The 20,776-nt window shown below is 44.8% G+C and overlaps 1 protein-coding gene across 1 annotated transcript in view; it reads left to right on the top strand.

Annotated features, from left to right (window-relative positions):
• The window catches only part of Creb5 (cAMP responsive element binding protein 5), a 385,475-nt gene that overhangs the window by 133,286 nt on the left and 231,413 nt on the right, over nt 1-20,776 (top strand). Inside the window, 1 exon segment of the mRNA XM_051202852.1 lies at nt 15,837-16,009. Within this exon segment, the coding sequence (XP_051058809.1) occupies nt 15,837-16,009 (173 nt within the window).

The raw sequence follows: 20,776 nt of genomic DNA, 5'->3' as shown, positions 1-20,776 counted from the left end.
CACCAGGGACAGCTTTTGTTTTAGGGCCAAATTCACCATTCTTTGTTGTAAAGCATGAGGTAGGCAATTTACAGCGAAGTTTCTTACACATTCGATTACTGAAACTGTTTCCAGCTGGCTGAGGCATCTCCATTAGGAAATAGGCCACTCTCCAGGAGATGTTTCCACTGATGCCCGGCAGCCAAGTGAGCTCTCCCAGGATCTTGGAGTGGGGTGGGCGCCATTCACTTTCTTCTTCAAGCTAGATTCCATCCATTAAGATAATTCTGAACCTGGGCTTCTTAAGTCTGTTAATAAGTTACAAAAGCACTCAGATAAAATAATCTGACAAGAAAGAATAGTTCCGTTTTATATTTTAGCAGCTTCAGTTAATTTTCAGATTCTGTAACACGCAGGAACCCCCTTGACACCCCCCCATTTATATCATAAAACATAATCCAAATATATCATGGGAGATACACCATAGTTTTCCTTTTCTTTCAAGTAATGCATTCTTGTGTAAACATGTTGTTTATGAAAGAGACTTTCATGGATGCTTTGTGTTGCTTTTGCACACGAAAATACATTTGAAAGGAATTCTCCCCAGCCTGGCATGTAATGTTTCATTAGCCCACATAACCTTGTTTATTTGCTTTTTACAATTTTATTTGGGAAAGGAAATCAATTTTCACCCCTGACATGCTGCCAGGTTCCTGTTTATAAGCACACAATAGGCAGCTTGGAGGGGGTAAAAATACATAGTTTAGGGTTTCAGCCTTGAGTGTGACACAATCTGTATACGAAACCATAGTGGCAATTGAGTTTTCCTGTCCCTTCTACCACACTCTGCTATTTAAGCTTTTTCTTTTTTATATATATCAGAACATTATCCAGTGTGCATGCAGTAATAGCTTAACCATGCTGGGCGCTTGAAGTGTAAGGGAGAATGCCAGCAGAAAAGCATCAACCTCTGCGCTTTCCTTGTTGCTATTTTATTCTGTTGTTCTTTTGTCTTGTTTTTGAGGCAACTTTAAGGACCATTACAAAGCAATTGCAAACATCCTTCTGTCATCAGAGACTGCAATTGACAGGAACTGAAGCTTGGTGTCCATTGAAGAGAAACTTTTCCCTTTGCTCCAGCTTGCCAGGCCAGCAATGGCCAGCATAGAGTCGCCAGCTTGACTAACCTCTCCCCCATCCGGTGCCTGTCAGCTTTTCTTTTCCCCAAGATGAACTCATTTCTTTATGGGGCAAACATTCAATGTGCAAATGCCAGCAGGAAATAAAAGTGTAAGACAAAATCTCGCATCAGTGGAACCAATCTGCTGTAAAAGTCACGAGACCTACACTCCAGTCCTGCCTTTGAGTGGATGTGGGCTCTGTTTTCCTACTGCTACGACAAAGATCGGATCCAAGGTTCTCTCGGGTACCTTTCCCTCAGAATTTTATAAAGGAATCTTTATCTCCTGTAATTCTTTTCTTCCCGTCTTCTCAGTGAGCACGTGAGCCCAGTATGAGATTGAGCCATCTGAGGCCCTGTCCCCATTCCCTTGGATAGCTTCTTTTCCTGCCCAGCATTAGAGATCTGCTTCTTTGATTTGGGGGTTTTCTGTTCCTTTTCATTTTCTTAAATTTCATATGAAACCATGGCATTAAATCCTGCACATTAAAGGTGTAGTGTTGCAGCCCAACACCCTTTTGGTCCTAGGACTATGCCTGGACACAGAAGAGCATCCCTTTCCGTGAACCTTGTAATTCACAGGTCAACCATTAGCCATAACCTCTCTTTGAAGGCAGTGGGATTTCCCAGGTTTTTCAGGGACCTTTTATTTAATTGAACACACTCTAAGATCTAGGTGTGGTGTATATGTAAATTGAGAATGTTCCCATTGAGTCAGCTGAAGGGTTATTCAAAACTTGGCTTCCAGGGCAATCTTTGGACATATGTCTGTGCTACAGGACACTCTTCAATAGATGTAATTGGATCATGTCACAACAGTTAAGACCATAAGCCCTCCATCCTCCCCATTCTGATTGAGCAGTTCTCACTCCTCAGTCTGTCCTGGAGTTTTATGTAACTGGTATGAAGACCCCCATGCATCCCCATGCATCCCATGCATCCCCATGCATCCCATGCACTCCATGCATCCACATGCATCCCATGCATCCACATGCATCCCCACACATCCCATGCATCCCATGTATCCCCCAGGTTTCTCTCCTATGTCTTTACCAACTGTGGAATTGTGAAAAGATTTTGGAATCAATGACTCAGTGTGCACAATAAGACATTTAAGTTTAGGACAACTTAGGCTGGGAAGGGTCTCTTCCTAGGCTAGGAAAGAGAGACTAGGTTTTATCTCTAAATAGTATTATTCTGTGGAAAAGAGAATGGGGTTGTTGCTAGACACTTAGCAATCTAGAGAGCTGGTCACCTGGGGCCACTGCAGGGCTAATTCACAGACAAAGTCCTTCAGCAGAGGAAAGATCATTCAAGGGCCTCGAGTGCTTTGGGCTCCATTCTTGGCCTGCAGCATGTGCTTTTCCAGCAGATATAATATTGAAATGGATTTTGGTACTTAATGTCTTTTGGATTTTTTTCAAACCAATTTCAAATGATCTGCAAGGGATTGAAAACCGTTTCATAAGGTGGCCAGTAAAGTATATGGCTGTCAAATACATCAGAGAAACCTATTTCTTCATATAAATGCCTACAATTTGTCTCTTGTACAATAACCAGATGATAAATAATAAGCATGTACCACACACGTGTACACACATGCACACATGAACACACACTGGTCTGTAAAGCAAACAAGAAGATAAACATACACACACACACACACACACACACACACATACACACACACACACTTGTTAAAGAACCCCACTTTACTAGTACAGCTATGAGTCTCTTGGTCTAAGAATTCACTGAAACTTCCAGCAATGTAGTCATGGCTCTCACTGGGACCTTCAACTTTCTAGCATGTCTATTTAGCTTAGGTTTTGTTGTTGTTGTTTTGTTTATAACCCAGTATGTCTGCTCCATCTTGAAGCTGTCATTAAAGCACAATGGAATGAAAATGAGCTCAGGAGTGACTATAGAGTATTCCAGTTGCTGAAGGCCTATAGACCGGGTGTTATACCACTAAAACAGGAGGCTGCTCGGGGAGGGCACCTAAATACAAACATCTCATGGCATTAGCATGTTGCTTAGCAAGTCAACCCATATATCCTGGTTGCCTAGGTAGAAACATGCAGTCATAAATCTCCTCTGCCCCTCCTGCCCAGGAATTTTGGCAGAAAAGAGAGTTGTGCCCAGTAGGGTGATGAGTTTCTGGTATATAAGCACCAGGTGCCAAGTTCTTCCTACTGTGACTCCAGCACATAAAACCCTTCTTGTGTCAGGCCCAATTGTCTTGCCAGCGGGAATGTCGACAAATAGGAAGCTGTGGCCTTAGAGCAAGACCTTGTTTGGAGGGTGTGTCCCCGGGTTCAGAGGAGTGATGCTTGTCTGGGCTCATCTCTGTGGGGTGGGGCTGGGTTACTTGAGCACATCACAGGACAGGAGCCCATCTTAACTCTGCCTTCTATTGTGAGTAAATGAGGTATGTTTATATTGTTACTATAGACCTTAGACACTAGGCAATAAAGATGGATATCTGCAGTTTTCAGTTATGACAAGTGGACTGGAGCAGAAAGACAATGTATGCCTGTTCCTCAAGCCAAGGTTTCTTCGTCTTGTGGGTCCCTTGAACACAAATATATATGTGTGTATGTATGTATGTATGTATACACATATATGTATGTATATGTGTGTTAAAATAATGGGCCATTTCTTTTCCACCTATTCATTTTTTCTTGTATTGATTTTTGTTAGTGGAACAGTATATTAGAAGAAATACCTTGTTTGTGATATAAGAGTAATGCACTTTTACCAAACACGTACTCGCACTGAATAGTTTTCAGTTGCTTTCACTCTGCTCTGTGCAGTGTTAAGGCTTGGAGTCCACTGGAATGATGATGTGACTTTGGTATGATGGAAGAAAATGAGATTTTAGAATAAAGAAGTGTGATAGCCACAGGAGGCAGGGTACTGTATCGGAAAATGAATCTGTGCTTTTAAAAAGTGATTTGAAAACATGAGCTCTGAGGGAACAAACTCATAGACATCCTTGGTGGGAAAAGTAGAGCCAGTTGGTATTTATGTAGTTTTCCTTTCTTAAGTCATTGCTTTCAGTACAGGGAGCAGAAAGAGTGTGGTGTGTTTAGCTTGGAAGGTGTGTATGAGGATTGCTACAAATGGGAAAGGATGGACTGGGGAAATCAAAGAAACAGAGTTGTCATTTTCTGTTCAGGAGCCTCTGTAGGTGAACCCATGAGAGCCGGTTCAAATGGGTAACAAGGATTTATTAGAAAACATTCACAGACACACAACCAAGTAGATAGCCGCTGTGATCTTCTGTTCTGCCTTGGGGTGAATGGGACCAGCAGTCCAATCTCCAACCCAGAGATGTGGGGGGGGGGGTAGCGACTGCCCTCTCTTTCCATTAAAGGGGTGGTCACTAAGGTTGGAACCCCAAGTCTATTGGCGGAATAAATTTCCACAAGAAGTCTCATCGGAAGGTGCCACTAAAGCAAGTGTCTGCAAGGGACAAGACAGGTAGAGACCACCAGTCCACAGGATCAGTCAGTGTCTGGCCTTGAGGACATCAGAACAAAGGGGGATTCTAGTCATCATAGTCATCATGCAGGGTTTGGGCCATCTTAGCCACACTGTGCAAATGGAAACCACCTCACCAGCTCTCTTCCACTTTTCTGCAGCCCGAGGATCTGGAAAATCCAAGATACTCCTGGCAGAAGTGTTTAAAGTCTGGTGCTCATGTTCAGGCAGGCGATCCAGAAGCTTCACTGGGGACTGTCACACCCATTTGTGACTGGTTTCTCCTATGCTATATGGCAAATGCTGTTTTACTTGCCATGCTCAAGAGAAAAATGTTGCTTCATTATATTCTTAGCCTGTCATCAAACATGGCAAACCAAATGTCTCACTGACTCTGTCTTGCATTGCTCAGTTTCGTTTTGTTTGGCTTCCAAGACTGAACCAAGCCAGCTAGCAAGGCATTTGCCAGGTACCTATTCTCCAGGAAACCAGGTGATTTCCAAAATAGAAAAAGGCTGCTGAGTCCAGATGGATCATTAGACCAGCACCACAGCAACTCTGGTCCCCAGCACCAAACAATCTACAAAGCAAGGCTATTCACAGAGAGCCACTTGACGGGTTCTACCAGCCCAAGCTGAAGTACCAGCAATTCATTCTCCATTGTTTCCAAGAAGGAAATCTTGCAGTAGATTTCCTTGCCACTGAGGCAAGCGTGTCTAGTTTGTGGTAAGGTTATCCTCTTGCCAAATACTCAAAAAGGCAGATGTCCAACCAGAGCTCCAGGCAAGGTGGTCTTCCAGCAATTTCTTTGTAGTAGACCAAAATTTTCCCAGCTTTTGAGGCCAGGAAAGAATAGGAGCTGAGGAAAAGGGGGCGGGGCTAAGGGCAAGCAAAGGTATGACTCCTCTCATATCAGTGATATCCCGTGTGGCTTCCAAGAGAATGTGATGGTTGTGTTTCTGCTGTGAAGTCTGCTATGATTCTTGTTGACTGAACTGGAGGCACACATTCCTCAGCATCCTTGTGGTTGTTCCATGAACTCTGACTTTTTATTAAGCTGACAAAGTTCTTGTTAGGAAGGAAGGGAGATTTACTTAGTCATTCCCTGAACTAGACATTCAACTCTTACGCCACCACCAGGTTATTGGCAACTGCTCTACATTACCCTGGATGTTTCATTCCCCTTGTGGGACATGACCCTATTGCTCTCCCTGGGCCATGAAGGAGTGAGAGCCTGCCAAGGTCAGTGCTACCATCTACTCACCTTCCCCACCTTCTCCAGGACTCCTCACTTGTTCTGATCCTTGCTTTGGATTTCCCTGTGTGTGTGTTCACTTCAGTGGGGGGCTCTGGTTGAAATTAATGACATAAGGCCTAAAGGAGGCTTCGGAACACCGTGTTGGCTGCCTGGGCTAAGGGCTTAGGAAGATGGAAGCCAGCACTTGCCATCTCATTCTGTTAGGATCTCAGCCTTGAAGTGGCAGTGTGCACAGCTTGAGCAACAGGAAGTTGTGTTTTTGTACTTCCATGGCATTAGGTCAGAAATTGTAACCCATTTGTCGATTCAGGCAACAGGTAATTTATTCTGTGCCGGTCACTGGAAACAGGTAGAACAAGAGAAGGGAAGGAGATGAGGGCTTTCCTGGTCTCCCTGGGAGTTGTAATTTGTGTAATTTGCCATGTAAATTGTGCTTCAGAGGGAAGGACAGAGGCACCTTAGACAAGGAGAGACATTGGAAAAGTGACATCCAAGGTAAACCGGGGCGGGGCGGTGGGGGGGGTCATGCTGAGAATAAGGGGCCATCAGAAGAGGGGACAGAAAGCTTGAGCCTAGACACTGTGTGTTAGGAAAGCTGATGGAGTCAAACTCTCTCCCAAGCATCACTGTACCTTACCTTTATGTCAGAGGAAGCAAGGGTGACCATCCTCATTTGGCATGTGAGAAAATGCTATTGATTAGTTTCCAGACAGTATGTGACTAGACAGAGGGGGCTCTGATCATGCACAGGCCATAGTGTGGAGGTGACAGTCTTCCTAGGTAGGTCTTGTGGTGGCTAGACGAGTGAGGTTTGAGTGGAGGGTTTGAACAAGCAGTGCAAGAGTGGGCTTAGATATAAACCCTTGAGGACAAGGCTAAGAATGGGTTTTGAATAGGAGAGGTTCTGAGCTGCAGTCTTTGGAACTGGGAGGGGTACCAAGCAAGTCCAAGGTTATGTCAGTTCATCTCACAGTGGGATCTCCAGAGGTCTGGGAGGGGCCAGAAGAATTACAAACTGGAATGATAGTATGAAGCTGCAGGAGCAGACAGGGAGACAGCCCTCCAGAACTAGTAGTAAAATATCACAAGATGGGTGTTGCAATCAAAAGCAAAATTGTCAAACCGGAGGCATTAAGTGAGATCATGTGCTTAGTGGTGGCTTGTGACCAGGCCTGTTGACTAGCGTGCTGTCCATCAAAAGACAGACCTGCAGCCATGGGTGATGCATCTTTGTTTCTGTTGTATGTACGCCTATATTATGTATTCCTCAGGCCAAGTGTTTGTCATCTGCTCCTTCTCAGCATTTACTGCCCCATACCCTGTGAGCTACTGGCAGCCATGAGAGGGCCTGGGGTTTTTTATTTGTTAGTTTTGTTTTGTTTTTTGTTTCCCTTTTCATTTGCACAGCACTTACTGTACTTTTCTGTAGACTTACTCAGCAAACACATTAGTCCTTGTCATTGAAGCATTCAAAACATTAGGGAACAAGATGGCCTTAAAACTAAATAACTCTGCAATTGTGGTTCAAGAGTTTTGATAGAAGGATGCATGGACGAAGGTGGAGAGCACCAGAGTGGTGAAGGATGCGGCAGAGCTGCTGTTATCATTGATAACTGTCATGATGAACCTAATGGTACTTACAACGAAGGCTGTAAGGATGCTCAGTGTAGCCAACATGGCAGTAAGCACTGTACTTATATCACCTAATTTTATCCTTAGAAAAAACTTTATATGGTAAGGCTGTTCCCATTTCACAAATGAGAAATGCGAAGCATGCAGATACTACAGCTGTGCCTAAGAACGTAGAACACTCACTGAATAACTGTATATGTGGCATGGGTACTGAGTGCACACCAGAAGACAGGCATTGACTCTTAGGAGAATATGGTTGTCTCTTGAAGTGTGAAGAGGGAAGGGCAGGAGTTCAGAGTGAGAAGTGAAACAGAAAACAAGAAGGGGGCCTACGGCTCCTCAGAGGAGGAAACAATCTGAATCTTGAGGAATGGATTGACTGTGGAGGGACTAACTCCATGAAAAGGCGAAACTGGAGCCCAACTCTTAGGATGCCTTGAGCCCTGTGTGTGTGAGTGGTATGGGGGAGGGTGGTAGGGAGGCTGCTGGGTAATATTCAAAGGTTGGTGGGGCATCTTGTGAACTTTTTGGAGACGTGTAGAAGGTAGTAGATTGCCTACTGAAGTCCTTCCATGCCCCAGTGGAATGAGCAGCTAGCTGTCTGGACGATCCTGAGAACTGAAAAATCCCTTCAGTGAGTGGTACTGTCAGATCACTTTTGGTGGCTTGAGCCTGTTTTCTCTAATGCCCTTATGACAGCGGCCACTGACATTGGCTCAGATCTGACTCTAGAGCATGAATACAGTAGAGGGGATTTTTTCCTATTCATCTATGAGAATTAGTTCAGTTTATCTTACTAATACTGCAATGCAACACCACAGAATCAATAAGTGATATCTTAAGGGGACAGGTTCAGTTCTGGCTCCACATTCTGGGTCAAGGTGGGGTCCTGAGAAGGATCCCATGACCAGAGGCAGGCATGCATGAGCCCACAGCCTCTGATCTCTTTCCTTATTTAACCACTAGGATTCAACAATGAGGCTCCATCCTGCACACCTTATGGGGTCATTTTATGAGTCACTGTGAAAGTCTCACCTCTAAATATCATAGCAGGATTAAATTCTGCCTTCTTACTCCCCCACAATGGGAATGAAATTCCAGCACACGAACCCTTGGGGGCACACAAACCTTAGCCAAGTTACAACACCGTGTGAATGTATTAAGTGGGAACAGCAGAGATAATGAAGGTTAAGGACAGACACATGGGCAGTTCTAGGTAGATGAATCCATAACGGAAGGGGTGGGACCTTTGAGAGACACCTGGGAACTTTCTCACAGTCAAGGGTGGCACCTGAGAAGATGTTTATTGTCTGGGGCATTTTACTATGGAATTAAATGAGTAGCTATAAACTGTGCCCAGGAAGAGCTCAGGTGCTCCACCCCAGCATTAGGGCAAATGACAGAGAGCTGGGCATTGGAGGAGAGTGTAACCATTTGGGTGGGTATGCTATTCTGGGTCGTACAGACTCCAGACCATAAAGGCCTCCAAGGGAACTGTCTACCTTTGGTTTGGGGTGAGTAGTCAATGCCACAGAGGGTTCTACCAGCCTTGGGCAAGCAGTTCTCCTCAGCCTGCTGTGGCGTCCCCTAGTCCACAGGGGAGCTCCCTTTGCAAGCATAGTCCTCAGACAAGGACGCTGGTCTTTGGGAAGAATTAACGGTGTCACCACAAGCACTGTGGGTGGTGTGACACCCAGCCTGTGGTTCTCGGGACACAAAGCAGCATTATCGGCCGCTTTCTATGATGCCTGTGTAAGGAACACTGACACACTCGATGTTTTGCCATGACTTTTCCAAAAAAGAGATAATTCTCACTACAAGGCGATTGCAACAGCACAGCGTCCTTCTTGCACACTTGTTTACAGGTTCAAACCCCTGGACCTAAGGCTCTCTCCTCAGTCTCTCTGTGCCCCACTTTTCTCACCTGTGAAATGGGGCTGTTCACATTATCCACCTTTTAGCTGACAGTCAACTTTGACTGGGTTTTCTGACTTATGGTATTGCTGTATGAGTGTTGGCCATTATTAAAATGTTCTCTATTCCTATTAGTCATGGGATAAGTCATGAGAGGGTGCTTCCCCACTCTGAGCTTCATGTCACCTCACTACAAGGAAAGCGACACTCATTTGCTATCACTCCCCTCACTGGGAGAACTGTGTCTCACATGTTCCTGGCTGCAAGCCTGTCATTAGATGGTTATCTCTGTTGTAAACTGAGGATGGTCGGGTTCAGAGAACTAATGTAGCATGCCCAAGTGATCCAGAGCTGGTGTGGGCATGAGCCGATGTCGAGCCGATCCCATGCTTATGCTTCCCCCTGCACCTCACCCCTCTTAAAATTTCTCATAGCAAACTCTGAGAAGATAAAGCTTCTACTTGTTGCTCCGGGCTGGAGTTCTCACAGAGCCCTGTACTCTGCTTTCCCTTATCCTTCTTGAAGACGTTACATGGTGTGCTTTCTCAGCCTATGCTATGCATCCTGCTCTGACTCCTCTAAGGGGGGTGCTATAGACAGAGCTATGGAGAGAAAGGCTCAACCTACCTGGACCCTGGGCCTTTCCCATGTGACTCTTTGAATTCTTCACTATACCCCGGTCTGCAGAACAGCCTACCCTCCTAGGAAGACTGCCATCAAATATTGGTGTAGCTACTGAAAGCGCCAAAGGAAAAAGCATGGCCCACTAGTATCTGCCCTATGCCCCCTAGGACCATGTAGAGGGATAGAATTGTTGTTATTCTGGGAATGTCTTACAGCTCTTTTGGATGCAGTTCATGGACATTTAGCTCTGGGAGGTTCTGGAAGTCTTCATACCTTCCCGGGGCATCATTAAAATGCAGACAGCTCCAAGATTGCACAACGTGGCTTGTAAATGAGCATCAGGATGACCCCAGATCTTTATGAAGAAACTTGTAAAGTCTCCACACCTGGGCAGTTGGATAGAATGTAGATTTGAAGATAACATTTCAGAACCTTGTGGGAATCTTCCTTGGTTGGACTGTGCATGCTAAGCTTTATTTTCAGTTGTGGTCCACTTCCCTTCATCCTTCATTACCACACCCTGAAATTATAGTTATTTTTTTAAGAACACGGATGTACATTCTTGTACACTAAGTTGTTTTTTTGCATATTGAACTCCAAGTCCATGCATGCAGAAAGTCAATTACCACTCTACCTCAAGCTCACTGACTATGCAATCAAGACTCATTACTCTGCTGGTTCTTATCCCATTCACACCCCACATGCCTCAGAAGAGCGATGAGCAAAAAGCAATGTATTTCAAGGCCCAAAGGGAGGAAGATGTGAAGAATAAGCAGAGAAATGTTAGCCAAAGAAGGAAAAAGTTAAATTATTTTTGACATCGTCCTCCCTTTGGGCCTTGAAATTCTGGAGGAATATGCTAGACCATGTAGTTCCGAGCTACCATACCCTTGTCTAATGTTGAGGGTATTGACCATGAGGTTGCTGCGTGATTTATCTAGATCCCATGGCTACTGGGTACCAGTGAGGGAGATTGGGATAAGGGAAGTGCACTAACTCTCATACCAATAGAATTTCCAAAGTAGTATGTGTACTTGATCACCTAAAACATGTCAACCCAAGTATGACCTATGTAAATGAAGGTGCCTTGTCCATGGGAGAGATCCAGAAGTCATCCTGTATTCTCTCCCTCCTGATGCAAGAATCCTGTTCTGAACATCCGGATCATGGGTGATGGAAATTCATACTGTCTTACTCCAGATGCAGGGAGCTGGGCATTTTACAGAATGTTTTATTTTGTCTTTGGGTATCTCTGCATGCTAATAAAATTATTATGACATAAGGTCAATTTTATAGTGTTGAAATTTTGACCCATAGGACTGAGGGGTTCAGAGGTCATTGGCTCCACAGGTGATGGTGACTTTTGCTTTCTTTCTCTTCTTGAAATGAAAGCAATGATGCCCCACCATGTAGAATCACTATAAGGATGAGAGATGTGGTTTATAAAGTATCTACCACAGTGCCTGCTCCAATATAGTTATGATTGGCTTCTTAGCATCATGATTCCATGATCTGTAATTATGCCCTCTGGAGCAATGCAGACTGTGTCTAATCCTGCAAATATTTGAAGGCATTTACCATGACCCTTTAGGTCTTCCCTCTTCAGACTAAATATTCCCTGGTTCCTCGGCCATTCTTCCTGCAATGCATTTTGAATACATTCATTACTCTTATTCCCTCCTATTTGTCAATTTCCCCCTTAAAATGTGGTGGCCAAATGTGGTCAGGCCAACATACCCTACTGTGGAATAATCACTTCCCCTGATCAGGATGCTTCACTTCTAAAACAACCTAGATTTATGTTAGCATTTTTGGAAGCCAGATCACACAGTTGGCTCAAAGAAAAACCTGATTCTGCTTTCCAGACCATTAGCTGTGTCTCCCAACTTTGTGTCAGCTGCAGATTTGACAAGCACGATTTTTATATCTCCATCCAAACTGTTGATAAAGATGTCGAACAAGAAAAGGCCAAAGGCCTAACTTCAGTGCACACATCTGATCTTTGTCTGCATACTGACATCCATCCAATGTCATCTCTTTGGTGACATTGTTTCTCTTGCTTCAAATCTACCCACCTGCACAATCAAAAATAACTCAGCAAGATAATATGCTCCTTGTGTTTTTGAAATTGGATGTTGAATTTATCTGGATGTAAAACGCTAGGCTTTTATCAATAAGGACAGGTTTTGAATCCATAATTGAGACAGTGTGAACTCAGAAAATAATTTCATGTTGAATTCCTGTGTAAGGCTTAAAGAAAACAGTCACCTTCTCTAAATGTGAAATGGGAATACTTTTGCCAGATTGTTTATTTTTCCAAAATGTTTTAAAATCATGCTCTGGGTCTAGGGGGAAAAAGCTAGATAGCATGCAGATTTTATGAGTGTATGTTGGGAAATTATGAAAGGGTGAAAGTATAATTCAGGAATCATCTTGTAGAGACCTCAGAGACTTTTAAAAATTTTTGTCAGGGGAGGATATAAGACTTATTCCTAGATAATAATTATTTTCTCTTTAATGATTCTCCGAAAAGGCTTTTAAGTTTTGGCATCTTGGGGTGAAACTTCTTTCTCTAATTTGACACGCTGTGTGCTCACAAAAGTCAACCAAGCTCCTCGTGGCACAGCCAGAGTGTACTCTTCCTTGGTTTGTACACAGATGTAAAGAAGGCTGTTGGTCATTTTAACAAAGCATTCAAGGATCAGATGCTTACCCCTCAGGATGCTCTGAGCAGGCTTCAGAGATTTTCCTTTCAAGGTTTCTTCTTGGTTCTGGTCTCCTTCACTTCTTGAGCCCACACTTGAACAAGTTCCCTAAAGCTCAAAGTCCTATTGCTGTCAGCATGATTCCAGGCTCCAGGTGAGCAGATGAGGTGTTAGAGCTCTCAGAAGTTGACCAGGGACTAAAGCCTCAACATCTGAAAATACTGGGAACACTATCCAGTGGCTCAGTAGGCACTCACCTGTGGTGTGGTAATGGAGTCACAGTGGGGAGCCAGATCAGACTGAGTTTCTACTCTCACTGTGATTACAAATGAGGGCAGACATGGCTAATGACTGTAGAATTAAACACAGCTATCATCTTATGAAAATCCCTATAAAGGAAGTAGTTCCCATCACTAAGGAAGTATGGAAGGCTTCCCATGGAATGGCCAGTCTGAGATCTGAAGGTGAAGTTCGAACAAGGGCACTGGTGTCAAAAACAAACCAAAACAAACAAACAAGCAAGCAAAAATCATATTACAAGGCCTGGTACTGGCAAAGTGTAAGATCAGACTGTAGGCAGGAGAATTCTAGAAAGGTGGGAGGAGGCACCAAGAACTAGAGTGAAGCCTGGATTGGATGGATTGCTTGGTGGGAAGGTCCCTCCACGGTTGTGGAGGTCACAAACAACGTTGTTGGCATATTTCAATGTCAAGAAGCCATGCAATGAACGACTTGGGGTGGGGATACACATTGCCCTGTGTTCAGTGTGGTGGGTTATGCATTTTGAAGAGCTCTCAGTGCAAATACTTCGGGAAGGAGGAGGGGGAAGAGCCAGAAAGAGTGAAGAAAATCAGAAGTGTCCCATGACAGGGCAGGGGATGGCAATGATTAGGTAGAGGCTGCTGGGAAAAGGAATGGGAATATAGAAAGAAAGAAGAAAGATGCTTGGAGTAAACTGGAGGAATTTGAAGCTGCATCTTAGCATGACAGAAAAGAGGCATCCTGGGTAACTCAATGAGACTTCACACATTTCATATTCTCTTCTGTGCATGTAAAGATGTGGTTCTAAACATCGTATCCTATAGCTTTAGTGATACACAATGAAAACAATTATAAAAAAGAGTCCGAATTCTTCTAGGCTTTGGACCTATTATTGAAATATAGATGATTATAAGAAATATGGAAATTATTTTAGTATCACTGAGGAGATAAGCAACACAAAAGATTACCCACACAATGTTCTGTAGCTGGGAACATAATGGTGTTGAGGTTTGCTTTTCAGAAGAATAACATGCGATCTTTATTTCCATCATTATTTTAAAGGCTCTTGAAGTCTTTGGATCCTATAAAGGAAAATACATAAAACTTCTGCTTGCATGGCCACAAGACTCTAGACACCTTTTCCCTTTGCCCGGACACAGGTTTTCCCCATGTCCCCATGGCAGGAAAACCTCCCAGTGTATAAGAGGGGCCTTTGGGCCATATGGTGTGTGTGTGTGTGTGTGTGTGTGTGTGTGTGTGTGTGTGTGTGTGTGTGTACCATTTCCCTTTCCCCAGGCACAGTATTTCCCCATGCCAGGAAAACCTCTCAGTGTTTAAGAGGGGCCTTTGAGCCATGTGCATATACATAAAATGCCTCTGGGATTCTGTGATGACACAGTCAGCTCTCTGTCTGAGCCAGGTGCCCGTTTTCCATCTGGACTCCTTACAAATTGTGTGGTCAGGGCTCAGAAATCAGAAACTCGGGAAAGGTGCCATGTGATGGGTGCAGCCACCCCCAATGCCTTACATGTTATCACCATCAGTTAACACATAGTGCAGGAAATCCTGCTCTTTGCAGAAGAAATTTGAAGGGCCACCTCACAGCCTCCTGGGTAACACTGATTTTGTTTCCCTTGCTAACACCAAAGTGTGGACAGATATATACCCTCCTTTCTCCCTCAGGCGAATTGCAAGTGGCACTCCATTTCTCCCCTCCGCCCCCACCCCGTCTTCAACCTACTGTCCAACTGACCTCTGGTAGTCCCCCTGCCCTTCCAGACTGAAGGAGGCTACCTGCCTGCACAGGACTCTGCCTCAGACTCTTGACTGTTAGTGGGATGGCCATGTACATTCTTTTCTTTTGCTAGGTCTGACTCTGTCACATCTCAGCTGAGGTGCCTTGTTCAACCCTCTTCTGCCTTGGTGTGCATTCTATCTTGTTGTTCACCTACTACAATTACTTAACCCAATTGTACTTTAGCTTGTTTCTGAACTTCAAACTTCCATCGGAGTCATTTGATATCAGTGCATGACAGTAGTCTGTTTTGTGGTTCAGATCATGTATGTATCCCTTCTTTAGTTCATCTAGGCAATGCCATTTGTTGAAGGACCACTCTGACCCACACAGCACCATCCCATAGTCTAGAGGACAAGATCATTTCTCTGTGTTCCATTATCTCATATGGTAGTCAGAGGGTGACTTCATAGAGACACAGCCATATGTTGCAAGTGTTATCATTGTCACTGGTCTCCCAGTGCCCCAATTTGATCTATCAGAAAGATCCTTCCACACTACACTGCTTGTTCAGCACCCAGGTTAGAATCTAGGGAAGAATTAGTTTCCTGAAAAAGAAGATACATGTCTGAAGTGCTGTAGTACTGAGCACAAGGGAAGCAAGCTGGTGCAGAGCTACACAAAGCAGGAAGAACTAAATCCACCAGGTGACAGCATTCTGTGCTTACCATTTTCTTCTGCAGTGTGTATCATCCAGTCAGATAGGGTATATCCCAGTCTTCCTCCCCCTCCACTGTGTGAGCCTTCCTTCAGGATGGCAGTGTGCTCAGGAAATGCCAAAGCATTTCCTTTTGTGCTTTACTCTTTGGGTAAGTAATCATTTATTATTTTTTTTATCTCCTCGTAACTATTAAGTTCTAACAAGACCAATGAATCCACACCTTGCCAGAAGCCATAACCCTAGTTAGGTGGCATGAGCAGATTTCCAGCTTTGGCCATGGAGGGCTGGGGAGTAGATGGAGCATTGGCCCCTTCTGATCTTTCTCCTGTGTCTTCTCTGGGCAGAATATCTCCATGCATAACGCAGTTGGTGGGACCATGACGGGGCCTGGAACTCACCCACTAGGCAGCACACGGATGCCCAACCACGACACCAGTGTTGTGATTCAGCAAGCCATGCCATCGCCCCAATCCAGCTCAGTCATCACGCAGGCTCCCTCCACCAACCGCCAGATCGGGTAAGGAGACTTCCTCGTTGTCTCTGGGGGAGCTCAGGCAACGTTTTGAATATCCTCCCTGTTTCTGGGACTTGGGTCTGTTGTTTTTCCTGTCCCATATGATGCTGCCGAGAGGACAGAGCTATGCTTTTGATGAGAGGATGGAGAAAGAGTCTCCATTTGGTGTGAACACTTTTAATCCTGGATGGGGAAACTGTTCATTCTGTGACCTAATTTCTTCAAATAAGATTAGTGAATGGCAGGCAAAAATAGTAGGTATTATGCAGACCACAGAAAGGTGCTTGGGACAAATGCTTAGTGCTAACAGAGGCAAGTTCTGCCAGCCCAGTCTCCTTCTTACAGTGGGCCCCCTCTCCTTCCTGGGAGTTTTGAAGCTGCTTGGGAGGCCACCTGTTTATTTCATAGCTGCCTTTCCCTCTGGTCTTTCTTCCCTACATCTCTTTCTTGTTATTTCTTTCTCATCAGCCCCCCCGCCCCCCCGCCTCCTCACTGGCCCTCATTTATTCCTGAAATTGACAAAACAATGGAAGCAAGCCCCTTCCCTCTTATTTATGGAATAAGACAATATTGCAACATTGTGAGACACTGGGAGAAGTATCTTGGCACTCATATCATGTGATGGAATTTGCTCTTGCTTCTTCATGTCATGTGACTGGTCCAGCCCCTTGCCACGCAGAGTGTGGTTTGACCATCACCAATGTGGACATTACCCAACAGCTTCTTAGAAATGCAGAATTCCCCCACCTTCCACGTCTCCAGAATGAGGACAGAGTGTGTGTGTTCTTTCCAACCTCTAAAGAGTTAAGATGAAATGCAAGATGGAGAAGCATGTGGGCTCTTAGGGAGGAGAGGCACTGGCTTCTAAAGTGTAACACTGCTGGATGCTGACAACTGGCTGCCCTGTGTCCCCAGAACTGTCTGCTGAAACCAGAAGGGGAACTTCCTGTGGTGGGTGCATACATCAGGGTGCAGTCTGAATTCTCCCCCTGGCTGTGGTGACCGACACAAATTTAGATGCTTCCTTACAAATTTTCCATGCGTCTCTTCTCCGAGACCACCAGTGGGCACAGGAAACAGTCGTGGCTTACTCCTTCTCAAGTGCTCTAGAATAGGGAACAGCATCTCGGGTGTCTCAGTTCATCAGAAGGACACCTACTGAAACCAGAGCTATAGTAATGACCCTCCCGTTTGTCATGGGTGTGCTTGGCGGCTCAGTCAGAACAAGGACAGTGAGTGGGGCCGTTGGGGTTCCTTCTGCTTAAAGAAGCTGGCGTCACTGTAGCAAGTACCTCCGATAAAGAGGTCTACTCAAGTGACTTGGAAAGCAAGTATTGGCACTATCTCTAAACTGCAAGGGTTTAGGAGGGTGACGTGGCTTCATGCATGACGGCATCCAAGTCTCAAGGGACTCCTTCTCACTTGGGCCCTGGCTGTGGGCAGATAGTTCACAGCTGGGCAAGCTAATTATAATCATTTTATTTTTCTTTCAATGGGGGTTGGGGGAGAAGCATAAAATGTGCAAGAGTTTACTAGCAGTTTTACAGCATTCCTCCCCCCCTGCAGCCCCTTGCCTGGCCCTTGTCCCCTTGCCCACAGCCCTCTCTGAGGCCCTTTGTGTTCCCCATTGTTAACGCAGCACTGGGTTTTATGAAGCAATCCTTTTAAGGCTAGCACTAAATTTTAAGATGGATATTGACTCTGTCAATAATTTACCCGGTTGGCCCTGAACTGTACATTTTGGGTGGCATTTGTAGGCTGTGTCACTTTGCCCCCGACTCTGCTTCTTGGAGGCATTGTGTGTCTCTCCTGGTGTGTTCTAGGAGATAATTGTTACTTTTAGGATTCTGTCTTCATTGCCCAGCTTGAGCGAGGCTATTCCTTTTTTCCAGATCCTTCCCTATCGGGCTTACTATGTTGATTCAAAACCCCCACATCCTTCCTGTCACTTACACTGTGTCTCCCTGTGATCCATCCAAAGCCTTGCCCAGATGGCCATGAGGCTCAGCAGGCCCCAGCCCTGCCCTTCTTACCAGCAGATTGAGTATGGAACCTTAGGTGGTAACATTTGGGGATGGTTGGCTCTTCTATTTCCCTCAGCAAAGAGGAAATGAGTGCTCATTCTAAAGCTTGAGTTCCCCTGGGAGATGTCTGCAAATGAGCATTTGAAATTGCAGATAGCTCTTTAAAAATTCAAGCATGTATGTGTGTGTGTGAGAGAGAGAGAGAGAGAGAGAGAGAGAGAGAAAGAGAGAGAGAGATGCGCGTGCATGTAGACATGCATGAGCATACAGAACCATATTGTAGTAATATTCTGATTTTTATCACAACCTCAAATATTTAAGTGTCAAAATCTGGCCAAGCCACCTGCAAATGTTTGTCATGGCTATGGGCCAACAAAAACAACACACAGCAATGAAAGTCTTTATTCAGGCTCAGTGCTGAAGCTGCATCCAGCCAGAGAGCCTGGGACCCACCTGTGCCCACGCGCAACACTCCCGTGCTGTGGCCAGCGGGTGTGTGTTCACAACCGGAACTTTGTAGGAGCCGGGACTGCCTGACTCCTCTTTCAGTTGTTACTTCCCTTTCACTGGGGCTTCTTCGCTTCTGCAGTCCTCTCTCTCTCTCTCTCTCTCTCTCTCTCTCTCTCTCTCTCTCTTTCTCTCTCTGTCTCTCCTCTCTCTCCTTTCACTCTGTGCAGTTTAAGTTTAGCGGCTGGATATAAAGGTCTGCAGAATGGAAGTGGTGTCAGTTGTCAGCAAAGGCTTCCAGGACAAAGAGTATGTGTCCTTGCAAGCATCCGATTTTCACACTTGGGGAGCAGACACTGAGACAAAGTGAACCAAACAAGTGGAAACATAAGAACCCGAAGAAATAGTGTTAAGTGTGTAGACAAGCAGCAGCTTCAGCTTCTATTCCGTGGCGACCCCTGCTATGCCCTGTGCTCAATTCTCGGAAAGTAGTGCTATTATCTCAATAGAAACTGGGGGCAGGGGGGAGTATAAATATCCCAAATTGTACTTGGGTGGTTAAGCAGGCTAGAAAAACACACAGCTCTAGGGAGTGTGGGAGGCATCCCCCAAACCAGCGACTGCTTGTGCTCAGAAAAACTGGCAGATGCCCCGTCAGGAAGAGTGTCTTTGGCTGATTGATGGGGGCGTTTTAGGAGATAAGTTTCCCAGATGGGGTTAAAAAAATGAGCTATGGGTTGTGGAGAGACAAGAGAGACAGAAAACAAGCATGTGTTAACTAGAGATGAAATCGATTTAGCCTTGAACCAACTATGTGGCACATTCCAAACAATATCTCTACTCTAGCCGTTTTTATTAGATATCGTATAACACGCTCATTAATTCAGGATCAAGACAGCAGAGCCTGGGAAAAGCAGTACATGAGCAGGTAATGTAATGTAAATCCCTTGGGCCTCTCATCCTCCCTCATCATACGAGGCGTTTCTAGAGGAGCCCCTGATTAGCTGAGGAGTTAGATGGGTATAACCCCAATAGATCCAAGTTTTCTTAGAGAAGTCTGTTCCCCTCTATGGAATGGTACATGATGGATGCTCAGTAGTTCCTCAGGAGAGTGATGCCGATAATATAGACAAGGATCAGCAGTAGAGAGTTCTGACAGGTTTTGAAGGCATTGTTGACCTAGTCTATGGGGTTTCTTCTTGTTTTTTAATTCTCTGTATAGATTTCACAGTAATTGCGTACTATGGGAGTTTTACACTTGTTGTCAGAATATATAAACCTGAAACATTTTGGTTCTGTAGTCAGACTTTCTTTGAATCACCAGCCCCCCAAATAATGACACTGAGACTTGTTATTAATTATGAAAGCTTGGCCATTAACTTAGGCTTCTCTCACTGGCTCTTAACTTAAATTAACCTGCTTTTATTAATCTATACTCTGCTGCTTGTCATGGTTGCCTCTACTCTGCACCATACGTCCAACCTCTTCAGCATCTGCCTGGCACCTCCTAGATTCTCTTTCCTCTTCCTCTCTCCCCCCAGAAATCCTGCCTAGCTATTGACCATTCAGCTCTTTATTAAACCAATCAGAAATCGCCTTGGCAAGACACATCTTCACAGTGTACAAATATTCTGCAACATGGTTCTAGTAACAAATCAGCCAGCTGTACTAGGGAATCCGCCAATAAGTTTCCACAAAGTGGGTATATGAAGCTGCTTATGTGGGGAATCCTTCCCTGATTTAACTCAAATTCTAGTCTGTGGCGTACAAAAGTCCACACCAAGTGTAGCAATTGGGGAATGGGTCATAAACTCTGTTTGCATGGAGCTGCATTTTAGCAGTGAATTGCACAAAGTATCATGGGAAAAACATCTCATTTTATCTAAAAGGTGCTGTTAGCGTGAATTCCGTCCCCCGCCCTTGTCTGTGCTATTTCCCAGTGTTTCTTTATCATTTCTAATGCTGTGTCATGAACAATGTCTGCAGATGGCCTGTGGCCATACCAAGGAAAACAAACGCTCAAAAATAAAATGGGGAGTGGTGCTTAGGTGCTGTAGCATCTGCAGCACCGCTGCCTTTCCCAAGGAGGCAAATGCAAAGGCTTTGCTGTGTGGATTGTCATTGTTGCTCCAAGGGCTGTCAGATGGGCATGTTCTGAGGCAAGGAAAGATTCCTGTAACTGCTTCTCTGAAAAAAATAATAGACGTAAGGAGGTGTTGGGAAGTGCTGCATTCACAGACAGGCAGTTTGCAAATCTAAATAATAAGGCATCTTAACAGTTAAAAACCGTACTTTGCAC

Source organism: Phodopus roborovskii, unplaced genomic scaffold, assembly GCF_943737965.1.
Source record: "Phodopus roborovskii unplaced genomic scaffold, PHOROB, whole genome shotgun sequence".
NCBI classification, from domain to species: domain Eukaryota; kingdom Metazoa; phylum Chordata; class Mammalia; order Rodentia; family Cricetidae; genus Phodopus; species Phodopus roborovskii.
The sequence above is the reverse complement of the archived record's forward strand: the minus strand, read 5'-3'. Positions and strand labels throughout refer to the sequence as shown.